Here is a 17238-nt window from a genome sequence, read left to right on the forward strand (position 1 = left end):
TAAACACGTAAATTTACTTTGCCGTTATTAAGCCATGTTTTATGTATTATTCAATCCTAAAAAACGGCTAAAGTATACTTAACCGTGTTTTAACAGTAAAATCATACATATTTTAGGAATTATTTGCATAACTTAAACACAAAATGGCGAATTTCTAATAAATTAAACAATATTTAATTAAATTGATTTTAAATAATGTTAGCGTGAATTTAGTTTTAATTTAATAATAAAAGAAATCTGGACTAAATCGATACATTTCCTAGAGATATGGGTTTTTATGTTTTTTGCCCATATCTCAAAACTATCATTTGTGGGTTAGATGGGTTTTAGTGATAGGACGGCAGAGTTAGTTAGCTAATCGAAACTAAAACGAGGAACAGACATATTAATTTTCTAACGCTCTCCTTTAATGACTTAACCTACCCCTCCTACCTTCCAATATTGGCTCAAGGCTGCATAGCCGGCTGATTGACTATCCTCCCCCTATCCCTGAGCGTGTCACTCCCCACAAAACTACGCCCCCTGGTACGCCGGCTAGTCCGGAGCAGGCATGTCCTGGCTGGGTACGGCGTCTCTTGTCTTGTCTTGTCTATGTCTACATATAACATTGTTTTTGTATAAACTTTTGTAAATGACTAGACTACCTAGACTATATTTATACTAGGTAGCTTAGATATCATAGGTCAGACACCACTCTGACACTAACTAAAACTTTCAACTGGAAAAAATACATGTCATCATATTATTTTATTTTCAGTTGCTTTGGTATAATTATATCGGTACCAGATCAGTATAATTTAAATAATAAAATATGAAGTGATTGGGCAAGCGCTGGTGGCCTAGAAGAAAGCCGGAGGTCGCGGGTTCGAACCCCGGCCACAGATTATATTAATAAGTTACTAACGTAACAGATCCTTCACATGCCCGCAAAACGACAAATACCTACGCTTTATTTAACTAATACTAATAAGCTACTACGTAAAAGTAAGAAGAATAGTAGGTACTTGCCACGCGACTACACAGGCGGGCGCGTGGCGCCCTTCGGCCACTTGTTCATTCGGATGAACGGCTAGCGGGTAGGTAATTAAGGCCTGATTTAGACGACGTGCGAACTCAAATGCGATTTTAGTTACATTGCGGACTTTTGAGGATTTTGTACAGCCATCAAATACATACATACAATACAAATAGCGCAATGTAATAAAACTCGTATGCGAGTTCTCGTACCGTCTAAATGGGCCCTAACGTGCGACCGCGAGGAAGTGACGGACGTAGGCCTGCCCCGGCTCGTAACCACTTATGTGCGAAATGTCATTTGATATTTGCCAGTCGCTTTTCGGCGAAGTAAAACATCGTGAGGAAACCGGACTCATTCCAATATTAAGGCCTAGTTACCATTAAACGCCAAATCTTAGGATTATTAGGTTGTCAAAGTGGACCCCAGGCTGCCATGAGCCGTGGCAAATGCCGGGATAACGTAAGATTGGGATTTGACAAACATTTTAAAATGACCCTTATGGTATTTCCAGAATAGTTGAGATAGGTACAAACCCGTGCAAAGGCGATAATTTTCATTATGACGACCTAAATCTAAATAATTTGTGATGTGTTGATTTTTTCTACTTTTGTGTTTATTTTTTACGTTTTTATGTATTTTTAATTACTCGGTGCTTTGGTTTTTACTGTCATACTGTGTAACGTATTTGAAATAAAATAAATATAATAAATTATTATATCGACTGAGTATATCGATATCAAAACCCTAGACCGTGCCCCGAGTTATCCTAAGGTAATGAGTATTAAGCAAGTTTGGATACCCGTCAAATATTTCTCAGAAACTTTGTCACTTCAAATAATTAGCTTAAACATTCACGTAATATAACTTGTTATGATGAGAATCGAAATTTGTTTAAATCTTTGGGTACGTACGTAAATTTCATTAACATGGACATGACTCAAAAGTTTGATTGATTCAATTCTTACCTGTAATTTTATTTATTTGTATATTACGTTGTATAAAAACACAGACTTTTCAGTGTGTAGATTTATTAAAGTAAATAAACAGTAATTTTTCAAAATTTTCCGTGGTAAGTTTATTTATTTTTTCTACTCCCGTACTGTTATTCGTGAGTTACAAGGTCGTGCATAGAACTTTAAAACCCTACATAAAAGATGTCAGGACAAGTCTATCTAGTCTATACCCTGAAAACATTTAGTAGCAGTAGCACGATATAGCTGTTAAAGTTCAGTAATTATACATTGCTACCAACTTAACAAACCAATTCGCAGAGTCGAGACTCCTTCGTTTTCTGCTGCGTTCATTGGCGACGCGTCGAATCGCATTCAAATGTATGAGAACTCGATTCAACTCGGCTCGATTCGTCTTAGTGGCCAGGCTTCGAAGAACCATACCATAGACAGTTTAATTTTCATGTTTGCACTCAAACTGCATATTCAGAATGGTAGGCGGTCCACTAGATAACTAAGATGACTAAAAGTAGGTATTTGTTGAATTTATAATTTTCTTTCAAAATAAGTGTTTGGTCGTAGAAAAAGTATTGTATGCAACGGTGTTTAACTGAGTTAAAAAATGCTCGTGGCGTCTTTATTAACAATTTTCGGCTTCGCCTCAAATTGTTACCCACGCCACTCACCTTTTTTGACCTCTTTTAACCACCAGTTGCATAAAATACTATTTAAGTCCAAAATATACTTATGAAAAACTCCGTTCGCAATTTACTGAAGTTAACGGAGCAAACTTCAGTACATTAATAGGAATACTTTCATGCCAAATCTATGTATTGGATGACAGTTTCAAAATTTTGATTTTTTTTTAAATACTGGTTTCATTTTTCTTTGCAAACTCATTCCTATTTCACCTTGAATGCTTTGCAATGTCATTAAATAAATTGTTTTGTTTTTATAAAAGGAAATAAAAGATGGTATAATATCTTCATTTTAGTATACCATTGAAATCTTATCTATTATCATTGGGATACCCCCATTTGCCAGAATTTCATTTGCCATAATTTTATTTGCCACCCTATTCAACAATCATAATATTGTTTCTCATAACATCTTATGCCATAATCATTGTTTACTATATTAATCAAGTGCCAGAAACTTTGTTTCCCATAAAGTCAGTTTCCATAATGTCATTTGTCAGAATCATCGAAATCAGTAATTGGGTGATTCTAAGTTAAGAGGTACTTTCGACGGCACTGACAATAAAATACAGAGTGGGGCCTGTAACAAAGGCGAAGAATTGAACTGTAGGCTATTCTCCTTATACTGATCAACATTTTTTCAGTGACTTTTAAAAATTATGAAGTCTTTAAATTTTTAATTTTTCATACAAAATAAATATTAGCTTCAATGTACGCCATTATTGTTGTCATTGACGTTGTCTGTCACACTTTAGACTTAATAGAATTCGCAATACATTACCTCTTAGAAAAAACTTTCAAGGGTGATAAAAATCAAAATACAAGTTTATAAAATAAGTTTTACAGTTCAATTACACGTATAATACTTAACTATTTAATACTAGTTTTAAAACATAATACTAATAAAAAAAAAACCTTAACAATAAAAAACCTTAACAAACTACCTAAATTAGTCAAACAACCCACCCCGCATCGTTCCCGACGCAAAAGTGCCCATCACACTTGCCGCGTTTCCACGCTGAACCGCGATGGACAACCTCTGCGCCAAGAACGACCCGGAGCGGGGGTTGAGACCCCTCTCCTGCAGACGACGCCCCAGCTCCCAGAGGAAGGTTTTTGCCTCCGCACACCAGCACCCACTAGTCTCCACGGCCACCGGAACAAATAAATATTTTGATAAATACAAGTTATTTTTAAAAGTCGCCGAACAAATGTTGATCAGTATAAGGAGAATAGCCTAGAGTTCAATTCTTCGCCTTTGTTACAGGCCCCACTCTGTATATTTTTTCAAGAACTTCATAATAGCCTTAATTTTACAAACATAAATAACTAGGGAACAGTATTTTATGAGTGGAATTTCTTATATTTCTGTATTTTACAACAAATATGAACTCCAAACTTTGTCCTCCTCGTTTCGTGTCTCGTCCCCTGGCTTTTTAGTTTTCCTTCAAAAGTCGGTTTAAGTTGTTAATCTGTGGAGGTTTTGTCCTCTAATAAACAGGGTGTTATGTGAAGTTACCGTCAAGAGGGGCGTAAGGCAACTATGCATCCGTTTTGTTGGTTGTTTCGGCCACAGCACTCGCTGGGTACAGAAATGTTGAGTGAATGCAGTCTTTCCTCTGGTCACTTTTATTTCACAATCATTTGTTCAAATACTAATATATATAACAATATCCACTGTAAATGTTGAATATATTGTTACGTTTGTTTATAAATTGCGTACGAGAAACACTTTTACAGCTATTTTTGATTTTCATCGAAAATGTATCTCCCCTGACGTATTTCCCCTGGCTTTTTTGATGCCAGGGGAGATACTTCTGTCCAGAGGAGATACTTTTGTACTAGTTTTGATTATTTTTATTTCCGTTATCACTTAACCTTTGTTTAGCGTTGTACCTATTTTTATTTTAGCTTTACGATAGAAGGTTTTCTTTCCAGAAAAATGCAACTATTAAGAAAAAAAGAGGGCACATTCACATTCAACTTCATATGAAATTTTCATGAAGCTGTTTAATAAAAAGGTTTAATACTCATATTAAAAGGATAGGTTTTTGTTAATTGTTGCTTATTGATTGTACATTCAAATTATTTTTGTTTTAATGGATAATATGGAGAAGTGAAAAATAAGACAACTCATTAAGGAATTATCACTTTTCTTGCTGTAAGAATGTTATGAAATGTAAAGTCTGAGTATAAATAATCAATAATTATAATAAAAACGTGTCATGATTTTGTAAATAATGTTTAATGAAATGACCTAAAATATAGTACTTTACTGACAGATTTCGAGGTAAATGGTAACGTATGACAACATTATGAAAAACGTGTTTGACGTGGAAGGGGAAAACGGAATCTAGAAGTAATGGTTGTGCCGGACGGCACTTTGGATCGAGACGGGCTGATGGACAGACGTAAATGGTAGTGATGGGTAGGACATCAAATTAAAATGAGTTTGTATGAGTACCTCATTTTCAAAAATGAGGTGTTACAATGTCTTACTTCAAATGAGGTGAGGTACTGGTATATAAAATTTTGCTATCGGCGATTTGTTAGACTCAATCGGGCAACAAATTCTAGTATGTATACTATGTAATAACATCCTTTATACCTATTAAATTTTATTTGCAACTAAATGTTAAGAAGAGAACTTGAACAACAGAAGACTGAAATATTATTTAAGAATTCCAATTGCTGTAATATGAAACTACATAAAAAGCAAATTGATTTGATGGTTCTATGAAACTTTTGTTCTATTTTAGCTGTTGATTATTGTTATTTATCGTATGTTAATATTCTTGATATCATTTTATAATGGTTTCATTTATAATTTACAGTTTAATAATAATATATTTCAATTGAAACTGTAACCTTAAAAATTGCATGTTTTTAACAAACGTGAGTTCATATTGTTTTCTAATTACATACCACTTTTACGTAAAAATAACCAACTTACCGCTGTGGATATTCTAACAGCAATATATAGTAAATTAAATGAACACCAACATTCTCGACGCCGTTCATACTTTTGACTATATTTTTGCACGTAAAAGACACTAAGGCAGAGCCACAAGCATATTAAATCATGTATAAAATGTCACCATTATTATATTTTGGTGTATTTATTAGTAATATCACTGTATGATACAAATAAATTAGCCATAGCCATTGAACTTTGGAAACAACAAACAACTGTCACAACACAAGTAACACAACTGACAACTTCAACTGTCTATGAAATGCGTTTCGTTTCACGACTCACGTTTATTATTTGATAATGTTGTCAAAATGTGTACATATTAATAAACATGTTATTAACTGCATATATACTCCGTGTAATAAATGGATATACATTTTTTTTATGGATAATATTAGCCCATATTGTTGTCTTAAGGAAGGCTATAACTATAACGTAAAAACAAAATAGAAATGTCTCTTCTTTATCCGTTGAACATGCTGCAATGCGATATGATGTTAAATATTATCCACCTAAAAATATTTTCAAACTTTTAACTTAGACGAAACAACCAACGAAAATTTAACTGATATATAGAAATAAGTAAAAACTGCAAAAATAAAATAAATATTTGTCACTAATAAAAAGGTGCGAAATTCAAATTCTGTGAGACGCTAACTCTTCGTTCGTACAAAGTTCATATCTGTGGCATTTAAATATATAACAACTACACCTACAATACCTACATACGAATCTAAATAAAAGTACATAAAATAATTTTAAATAATATTTCGGTCATTAATCCTGTACTGTTGTCAAGCGAACTTCATAAATGCACATTTTGAGTTACTCGTCCTTGGTATTCAAAACGCTTCGAAAATAAATATGTCACGACCAGTATAAGAGAGCTCCCTTATTACAAATGACAACCGTCATACAAATCTGTTGGTCCGATAGGTCACGTTAAACTGGTCAAGTCGGTAGCTCAAGTAATAGCATCGAAACTATCGAATGAGAGCGTTTGCCGAATTTGCGCGCCAATTTGAAGAGATGCTTGGATCACAACGACGTAATATGTATGAAAGCTTGCGGCGCTTAAGACTGTTTTATTTCGAGTCACGTGTAACGTATTTTGTCGAGGCAAATTTGAAGCATAGCTCGTGTCTGTCTCATTCACTCTTACGGTAAACCTAACTAACTGTTTCACTTTGAAAGGATTTTTGAAGTAATGTTGGTAATGTGACATTGTCGCGGTGAGGTCTTCCGGTACAAAGCGATTTCCGGTACAAATGTATCGGTGGACCTTTTGTCTCGGCAATAAAGTTTGTAGTTCGGTGACATAGACGATGAGCCGCTTCATTTTGAAGTGTCGACTCTCGCGAGGGAGTTTGAGGACCGCGAGGCGCGCGTGTGACAGATGAGTTTTTGAATGATTTGAAGTTTGTGAATGATTTGTGTGGCATGAGGTGTTTGTGTTGCGAGACTTGCGCGCGAGGTTATGAGTAAAATGAGGTGAGGTGAGTTGAGGTGTGATGTAATACATTTTTTCCGTGTGAAGTGCTGCGACAAATCACCAATATGAGTGGTACAAATGAGGTGCCTCATGAGTGAGGAACTCAACACTAGTAAATGGCACTAGTTGAGGCTGTTGATGAACCTGCCAGTAGGAGCTATAATATCTCAGAAGTGTCTAGAGATCTTCACGCTCACAACCATCGGTCTATAAAAACAAAGTGTTTCAATTCTTGTGTGATTTGTGATTACCTATATCTTGGTTTAGATTTTAACCTTCAAAGTGGTTCAATGGGATGTTTAGTATAGTTTAGTGGCATATATAGTCTTATAGAGTGTGGCTAATGAAATATTGCCCCAACTTTTGGCGGGAAATTCAAAAAATCTAGGGCTGGTCACATTTGGTATAGTAGGAGATATAGTTTTGATACTAGAAAATATTTTTGTTTTCTGTGCACACTTATATTGAAAATCAATAGAAATTGCTAATATATGTACAGAAATTTGACAAAATCTGTTAGCATTTGATCCAATTAATGGTGGTAATTGACATTTTTTAAGGTTCAAATGTCTGTCTTAGGGGTAGAAACCTGTGAAGACGAGTGCTGTAAAGGGCTCGAAACGTAGGTCATGATGTTAATATACGCGATTAATCCGTTTAAAAGAGTTTTATTTCAAATGTCTGTTTAATATGTTAAGTAGGTAGGTAAAGAAAATGCACTATCGACATTTTTGCCGCTCATATATAGACATGTTTCACCAAGATATTTCTATATATTTTATATTTTTATTGCCATATAAGCAGTGGTGGCCGAGTGGATATGACGATGACGCCCGACTTTCAATCCGGAGGTCACAGGTTCAAATCCTGGCTCGTACCAATGAGTTTTTCGGAACTTACGTACGAAATATCATTTAATATGTACCACCAGCTTTACGGTGAAGGAAAACATCGTGAGGAAACCTGCATACATCAGCGAAGAAATTCAAAGATTTATGTGAAGTCTCCAACCCGCATTGGGCTAGCGTGGAGACTATATAGCCCGAGCCCTCTCAGACATGAGAGGAGGCCTGTGCCCAGCAGTGGAACGTATATAGGCTAAATTATATTATTTATTTTATTTTTTATATTTTTATATCAAATTACTACTGACCAGTCACTTCACTGATTTCTTCTAAATATTGGTTTTTCGTAAGTAAGTCGTTACGTTCCAATATTTTTATTTTATTAATACTTTCCAGAGCTTCGAGTTTCTCCTTGTCTTTACACTCCTTTCCTGTTTATGAGATTTAAGTTTTATTATATTCACATACTTAATCAAAGTTTTAGGCAAATGTTAGAACTAGTACTTAAAGTATCAAAATATTAATAGAGCACCAACCTACTATATTGTTTACGACTTGTAAACATTGCAGTTTTTCATTATATGCCGCTTCACGTCGACTTCGCTCTTGGTTGTAATTATTTATTAGCTTAAACAGCAAATTGCGGACCTCGCTTGGTATCGTCATTGTTATAATATTTAAGATTTACCCTTAATAACCCGCGAACAATTTGAATAAGTGACATAAATTGACAGCAGACTTTTAGCCTTTTTTTTAAACCATAGACAATTGGTGATACCACAAGGAAATATCTGTCAACAATATTTGGCTAGCCAGACTCTAATAATGAAAACGTGTAACAAAAAGTATAATTCAAAAATATATTCTAAATCTATGGGTACCTATTGATATTTTTACACGTACCTACCCGTTTTTAACTCTCCGTTTTTGACTGAGTGACGGTTATTTTTAGTGTTATTTTATTTGTTTCGATTGTTTGTAATAATGTTTTACCTAGAATACCAACTCGTATTTTAAAATATTTGAGGGTAGCTAACTAACAGTGGACTTTTTTAGTAATGATAGCATTTTAATCATAACCGTTACTGTCCCCTCGTCTAGTTCTAATTTCCATCCATTTTATTTTTTTTAAATACGTGCCTAGTATATTTGCTGTGCCAAACATCCCAACCATTGCGATAATCCCCATGCAATTAAAATCAACAACAACTCGTTTAATGTTTCGGGAATACATGGGTGGTGGTGATCGATTGTTATTAGGGATTTACACACAAAAAAATGTACATTGAAAAGTTTTGGTCGGCATGGTATATAACCGTCACCGTCACGTACCAAAGACAGAAGTGTCTTTTGTGTGACGCAGTGGCGTCTTATATGTGACACGGAGGTGTCTTCTGGTTGACGCGGTGGCGTCTTTATATGTGACACGGAGGTGTCTTTTGTGTGACGCAGTGGTGTCTTATATGTGACACGGAGGTGTCTTTTGTGTGACGCGGTGGCGTCTTATATGTGACACGGAGGTGTCTTTTGTGTGACGCGGTGGCGTCTTATATATTACACGGAGGTGTCTTTTGTGTGACGCGGTGGCGTCTTATATGTGAGACGGAGGTGTCTTTTGAGTGACGCAGTGGCGTCTTATATGTGACACGGAGGTGTCTTTTATGTGACGCAGTGGCGTATTGTATGTGACACAGAGGTGTCCTTTGTGTGACGCAGAGGCGTCTTGTATGTGATACGGTGATGTCTTTTGTATGACGCAATGACCGTTTTATGTGTGACATTTTGTCTTTTGCGTGAGGTAAACACGTCTTTAAGAATCAATATGTCATTATTTCATTAACAAGGCAAGAAGTATAATTTCCTGACTTTTCGTGGATACACGTGTGAAGTTAATGTTTTTTTTTGATAGTTTTGTGAAAGAACAACGTGTTTTTATTGATTTCCGTTAACTTTAAGGGAAGATTCTTTAGGTAAAGTAGAATCAAGTTTTCTAAGAAACTAGTGTCGTAACTCTGTTATCGAGTTATTCAAAGAAATAATTTATTGACTTAATAAGTGTTGTACGGCCTAAAGGTACTTCTTAGGATTAATTTGTTATGACGTAACGTCAGTTGCTTGACACTAACTTGAATGGTACCTATTCCTAAGGGTCTCTCACACTGGTTAATTAATTTTATTATGAAATTACGAAACTCATAAAAAGAAATCTTTTTCTCCAATTTCACAAAAGTGACATGCCGAGTCGGATACTTAAACAAAAACTTAACCTCCCGAATGTCATGATTGTTTAGTATAAATAAATGTGTCCAATGTTTATGTGAAAAATCTGTAATACTTGATTAATTGATGCCTCATAATTATATTCAAGTCTTTCAGTTTATTCTAGAACTGGTGATTTTGGTTGTGTGGGGCGTGCGCCAGGCGACTGCACGCTGACGGATGGCCGAATGTCATGATTTTGTAAATAATGTTTAATGAAATGACCTAAAATATAGTACTTTACTGACAGATTTCGAGGTAAATGGTAATTATCGTATGACAACATTATGAAAAACGTGTTTGACGTGGAAGGGGAAAACGGAATCTAGAAGTAATGGTTGTGCCGGACGGCACTTTGGATCGAGACGGGCTGATGGACAGGCGTAAATGGCACTAGTTGAGGCTGTTGATGAACCTGCCAGTAGGAGCTATAATAAACGATAAATAAAATTAATTCTTAAAAAATTAAACTAAATTTTTTATACAACTGTCTCTTCCCTGGTCACAAAGTATCCTCCCCTGTGCAACAGTATCTCCCCTGGACTGAGTATTTCCCCTGGTCACTTATAAAACACGATAAAACAAATAAATTGACTGGTCCTCTTTGTAAACACTTCAAATTGAAAGTTTTAACTAATACAAATAAACAAATAGGTAAAAAACAAAAAAAAAGTCCGCGCCGTCACTCCATACAACGTATTACCTCTTAACTTAGAATCACCCAATTACGTAACACATTCCATACCATCATTTGTCATCCAAATTAGCGACCAGAAAAGTCAATTTCCATAATGTGATTTGGCAGAATCATCGAAATGCTTAATTATCACAGAGGCGACACTACTAGAAGTACTAGAGCATGAATCTGCTATCGGAAAGAAGGTTAGGTTAGGTTAAAACTGTGACCCCCTGGAAAATGAAACTGCTATCAGAAAGTAGGTTAGGTTAGAACTGTGACCCCCTGGAAAATTAAACTGCTTGAAAAGTAGGTTAGGTTAGGTTAGAACTGTAACCCCCTGGAAAATGAAAATGCTTGGGTCAACAAAAAAAAAAAAAGGTTAGAACTGTGACACCCTGGAAAATGAAACTGCTATCAGAAAGTAGGTTCAAATATGGGCAACAATTAATATGGCAATAATTGCTTATGGTGTTTGAATATTATATTAAACCATATTATTGTACTTAATAATATGGCTAACAAATAGTATGGCATTGTATCATTATGGAAGGTAATGTTCGGATAAACATTAAACAACCAGTATGTCATACAATTTTTATGGTAAACAAATTCGGGCAAATGAAATTCAGGCAAGTTAGATTCGGGCATATGAATATTATGTTAAATGACTGTCGGGCAAACAATAGACAACCATTATCATTATATCATCAATCATTTATTTCATTAATCAATCAAACTTTCAAGTCATGTTCATGTTATTGCGAGCAATGACGCCCATTTGGCCGACCTCTGGTTATGATGAACAGTCTAGTAAGACCAAGCCAGCCGCCGCCGCGCAAACTACAACCACGTACTCTGGTAGGTACAGGTACTACATAAAAAAATGGCATTCTGTTTAGTCCGTTAGTTAGATTGTCCAAAAATACTGAACACATATTTTTCGCTTTTTGTAATTAATAAATTAATAAAGTAAAGATATAGAGCATCAAAGTTCCGGAGTAGGGGCTTGTGACGTCACTTCTAAGTAAACTTCAACGCACTGTACCATCGTCATTTTTCGTTTACGAGAACGATTTAAACGATTTAAACGATTTATTTGTTTGTAAACATAGGTAACAATGTTGGTACAAAATTCAGTCAGAGCGCTATGCTTCGCCGATAGGCATACAAAGTACAATTTTGAAATTGGGTATACATATACCAATTACATTAAATTTCTATATATTAACATGCAAACATTAAAAAAGACAAACAACTAACAAGAAAATGGTTGAAATACATTAAAAATTATTACATTAAAATCCAAATTAAATTAAAATTGATACTACAAGTTAATTGAATCAAACACATTACATTACGAATATTTAGAATAAATAAAATATCAAATAAAATGTTGTTAATAAATAAATAATAACAATAATTAAGCACAATACATACATATATTTTCTTATGTCAATAAGTCATGCACACACATACATATTATATACACTATAATTACAATCTAATTTAAAGCGTCAACAAGAAATTCAGGTATGGAATAGAGAAGAAGAAAAAATACGTGTCTAAAATTCTTTGATAATCTAACTGACGGACTAATTAGATTTTTATAGTCGTCTCGCCTATTGCAAACATTTTAGAAGGGGTCTGCGAAAAGAGTAGTAAGCAGGAGCCTTTGGACGTCGCTCAGATAAAAAAACTTACCGTCCAGTTAAGTCTCACACTGCTTGGAGACACAGGCTCAGCCGCAATGAGGTCCGGGGCCCGTGGGCCTTCTATGCCTCCTCTTTGTAAGTAGAAACGGGGACTACTCCGACCCTGGGTGTTGTCCTGGTTTGAGTATACGGCTGCTATGCGGAATCTAAAAGAAAGGACAATGATCAAAATTATGTCAATGGCCAAATTACGAGTTCAAGACTTAGTTGAACCTGATAGATCGCAAAATAGGATTATTAATATAAAACTAATATATATATTTTTTCTTTAATATATGACATCTTATTTCGATTTTTAATTTATATACCGCGTGGAATCGGACCACGATCCTTTCGGGAAATGGGAGATAGTGTAGCATTAGGACAACATTTTTCCCCTAGAAACTATACAATTTACTTTAACTATTTTCAAGTTATAGCCTTTCAAACATTTTTGTAAAAATGTACTAGGTGCAAACCCTAAACAGGTGACAGGGTCAATGACCTTACTTGTAAACAATCGTTAGATGACAGAACATTTACTGGTGTTAATTTGATGCCGTACCATTTTGGATCTGTTTCCGACACCGATAACAAACGTCGCAGGATTTTCAGGGACCGTTCTCTTTGTGGATTTATCAGATGAAAGCTTAGGTTACATACATATTTTTAATAATATCAACACAAAAATTGTTCAAGTGACATTAGATATGACAACCACTGACTACTAATCATAAACATGAAGGCATAAACAATTAAGGAAGATATCGCGACCTCTTTTATCATAAAAAAAGTTATGTTTATCTTACTTAGACTGATATAATGTAATAATTGGTATAACCGCTTTTCACATCACTGTTTTTAAAGCCGGGCGTACATTTTTTCATGCATGACCTAGTTCTTAACTATTATTTGGTTCGCAAAATTAATAGGTTACATTTTCAATGACCAGCAAAACTCTTTACGTGGTCGAAAATTGATAAGATGTTTGACGCTTGAAATGATAGGTATTGTCATTTCATCTAATGTCATAATTATTCAACTAAAATTGCCTATGTTAAAACATCGTGATTATTGAAATTTGCTCTACGTGAAACTGCAATGGAACTGTAATGTGACTGATTATTAACAAAAGTAACAAACCAAATCCACTCTCGCATCAGGATGGGCATAGAAAAAATTTTAGGTGCTTCTGATATTAGTCACTTAGACTAGTTTTTTAAAGGTGCGCGGGGCCCGAGGGCCCCGCGGTCTTTCTTGTTGCTTTTTTGTTTTTTTTGCTTTGCTTGTTTGTTTTTTTGCTTTGCTTTTTTGCTTTTTTGTTTCTTTGCTTAGCTTGTTTGTTTTTTTGCTTTACTTGTTTGCTTTTTTGCTTTAGCCTTTGTGTGCTTGGATTGGAAGCACTCTCTGCCCGCAGCTCGGCCTGCGGCCTTCGCGTGCTTGGGAGCCTCTCAGACACGCTCCGGGCCTTCGGCCCTCCGCGTAGTTACTGTGGGAGTTCTAGGGAAGTTGGAGCTTAAACACGACCCAATAGTAAAAGTGTCTTGAGAAGCTCACGACGGGCCTACGGCCTGCGGCCTCCGGCCCGTCGTTTCGCTTCTCTAAGACACTTTTACTATTGGCTCGTGTTTAAGCTCCAACTTCCCAGACCGCCAGCGAGCCGATCAGGGACGCTCCGGGCCTTCGGCCCTACGCGGAGCTCGGCCTTCGGCCTTCGCTGGGTTTCGAAGCTCCGCGTCGGACCTTCGGCCCGCCGCTTCGCTTGTTAAGATAGTTTTTGTTATTGTTTTGCTTGGGAGTACAGTCTGTACGCAGCTCGGCCTGCGGCCTTCGCGTGCTTGGGAGCACTCTGCCCGCAGCTCGGCCTGCGGCCTTCGCGTGCTTGGGAGCCTCTCAGACACGCTCCGGGCCTTCGGCCCTCCGCGTAGTTACTGTGGGTGTTGTGGGGAAGTTGGAGCTTAAACACGACCCAATAGTAAAAGTGTCTTGAGAAGCTCACAACGGGCCTACGGCCTGCGGCCTCCGGCCCGTCGTTTCGCTTCTCTAAGACACTTTTACTATTGGGTCGTGTTTAAGCTCCAACTTCCCTGTCCGCCGGCGTGCCGGTCAGGGACGCTCCGGGCCTTCGGCCCTACGCGGAGCTCGGCCTTCGGCCTTCGCTGGGGAAGACACTTATGATTATTGTTGTGCTTGGGAGCACAGTCTGTACGCAGCTCGGCCTACGGCCTTCGCGTGCTTGGGAGCACTCTGCCCGCAGCTCGGCCTGCGGCCTTCGCGTGCTTGGGAGGCTCTCAGACACGCTCCGGGCCTTCGGCCCTACGCGGAGCTCGGTCTTCGGCCTTCGCTTGGTTTCGAAGCTCCGCGTTGGGCCTCCGGCCCGCCGCGTCGCTTTGTAGACACTTTAATTATTGTTCTGCTTGGGAGCATTCTCTGCCCGCAGCTCGGCCTGCGGCCTTCGCGTGCTTGGGAGCCTCAGACACGCTCCGGGCCTTCGGCCCTACGCGTAGTTACTGTGGGGGTTGTAGGGAAGTTGGCGCCCCTCTCAGGGAGCTCGGCCTTCGGCCTTCGCTGGGTTTCGAAGCTCCGCGTCGGGCCTCCGGCCCGCCGCGTCGCTTTTTAGACACATTTACTTATATTTTCTTGCTTGGTGGGAGCACTGTCTGTACGCAGCTCGGAACTTGGACCGGAGCAATGACCGTCGGGCTGTAGAACGCTCCCTCAGGCTGGTAGGGAAATTTGACTTTGTCCCCTCTCGCCGCCGTTTTTGACTTTTCCAAAATTTTTTTTTTCTTATTTCTATTTTTGGCCCCCGCTCTTACCACGTGCCAAATTTGAACGCGCTCGGACCGAAAATAAAAAAAAAAAATTTCAAAGTCGGCCATTTTGAAATTTTGTAAATGCCTTTCGATGGACCTCAGATAACTGTACAACATTAGTTTAAGCACTATTAACCTTTTTCCTACCGTTACGGAGCTATGGGGATTTAAAAAAAAACCTCCATACAAACTGGTAGGGAAATTTGACTTTGTCCCCTCTCGCCACCGTTTTTGACTTTTCCAAATTTTTTTTTCTCATTTCTATTTTTGGCCCCCGTTCTTACCACGTGCCAAATTTGAACGCGCTCGGACCGAAAATAAAAAAAAATTTCAAAGTCGGCCATTTTGAAATTTTGTAAATGCCATTCGATGGACCTCAGATAACTGTACAACATTAGTTCAAGCACTATTAACCTTTTCCCTACCGTTACGGAGCTATGGGGATTTAAAAAAAGGACCTCCATACAAATTTCAATTGGCCTTCAAAGGGCGCCATTTTGAATTTTTCAAAATTTTCTTTTTGTATACTAATCTTGGGGTGGCTGTCTACCCGTGTGCAAAATTTCAGCGCGCTCGGACCATTTTGAAATTTTTCAAAAAAAAAGTCGGCCATTTTGATTTTTTTTTAATGCCATTCGATGGACCTCGGGTGACTGTATAACATTTGTTTGAGCACTTTTCACTTCTTTGTACCGTTACGGAGCTATGGTAATTAAAAGAAAAACCTCCATTCAAATTTCAATTGGCCCTCAAAGGCCGCCATTTTGAATTTTTCAAAATTTTCTTTTTGAATATAAATCTTGGGGTGACCTTCCACCCGTGTGCCAAATCTCAGCGCGCTAGGCCCATTTTGAAATTTTTCAAAAAAAAAGTCGGCCATTTAGAATTTTTTTTAATGCAACTTTTTCTACTCCGAGACCTGTATGACATTTGGTCGAGCACCCCCCGGCTATCTCTTACGGTTTAAAAGTTGCCATACAAAATAAAAGTGGCCAGTTTTCCCACATTTGTAGCATTTTTCAATTTTTTTTTATTTCATTCGAATCAAGGCCGCTTAGAGATTCTATGACCAAAATTTGAGCTCTCTACGACAAACTTGAAAAATCGTCAAAAAAAAAAGTCGGCCATTTTGAAAAAAACATGGCGGCGTCAAAAACTGCCCAGGGTCCTCTATGACATTTGGTCGAACACTCCCCGGCTAAGTCCAGCCGTTTGGCCAGGCCGTCCAACATTTTTTTAACCGGAACCGGTAGACCGACGGTCTGATCTATCCGGGGTCGCAGGACCAAACTCTATACGACAACACCAAACACTGCCACCCGCAAAAACTCCTTCTGCCCATTTTTTGAAAAATGTCAGTCGGGTTGTAGCTTTATATTATATAGATTACAAACTTATCCCAATGTGGCTATCACGAAAAAGCACAAAATGACCAACGAATCAACCCGCGGGCCTTGCAGCTAGACTTGATGAAAAAATACTGCGGTATTATCGCCAGAATTCAGGGAAACATTAATTACATACAATATTAAATATCATGTGCTACACCGTCACGGGACATCATGCATTTACCTACGAAGATGGAAGAACATTTGAACACCGTAGGATGTTAACGTGAAAATAGTGTTAAAAATGGTTAAAAGTATGTAATAAAGATTGATAATCATATTTTTGCCATTATTTCATTTAAGTATTTGACATGCGTCATTCATACATCAGTGTATTCAACGCTCGGAAATAATGTAAACAATGTCCGAGATTTCCCGATTGCGATCCCTTAATCTAACAATATGGTATGTGCATGTAGGGTTATCAC

At 37.4% G+C, this 17238-nt stretch overlaps 1 protein-coding gene across 1 annotated transcript in view; it reads right to left on the bottom strand.

Moving 5' to 3' along the window:
- Positions 1-17238, bottom strand: part of LOC125235125 (interference hedgehog) — a 142815-nt gene that overhangs the window by 19774 nt on the left and 105803 nt on the right. The window contains exon 13 of the mRNA XM_048141559.1: positions 12617-12773. Coding sequence (XP_047997516.1) covers positions 12617-12773 — 157 coding nt within the window. The remainder of the gene's footprint in view (positions 1-12616; positions 12774-17238) is intronic.

Source organism: Leguminivora glycinivorella, chromosome 17, assembly GCF_023078275.1.
Source record: "Leguminivora glycinivorella isolate SPB_JAAS2020 chromosome 17, LegGlyc_1.1, whole genome shotgun sequence".
Classification (NCBI taxonomy): Eukaryota; Metazoa; Arthropoda; class Insecta; order Lepidoptera; family Tortricidae; genus Leguminivora; species Leguminivora glycinivorella.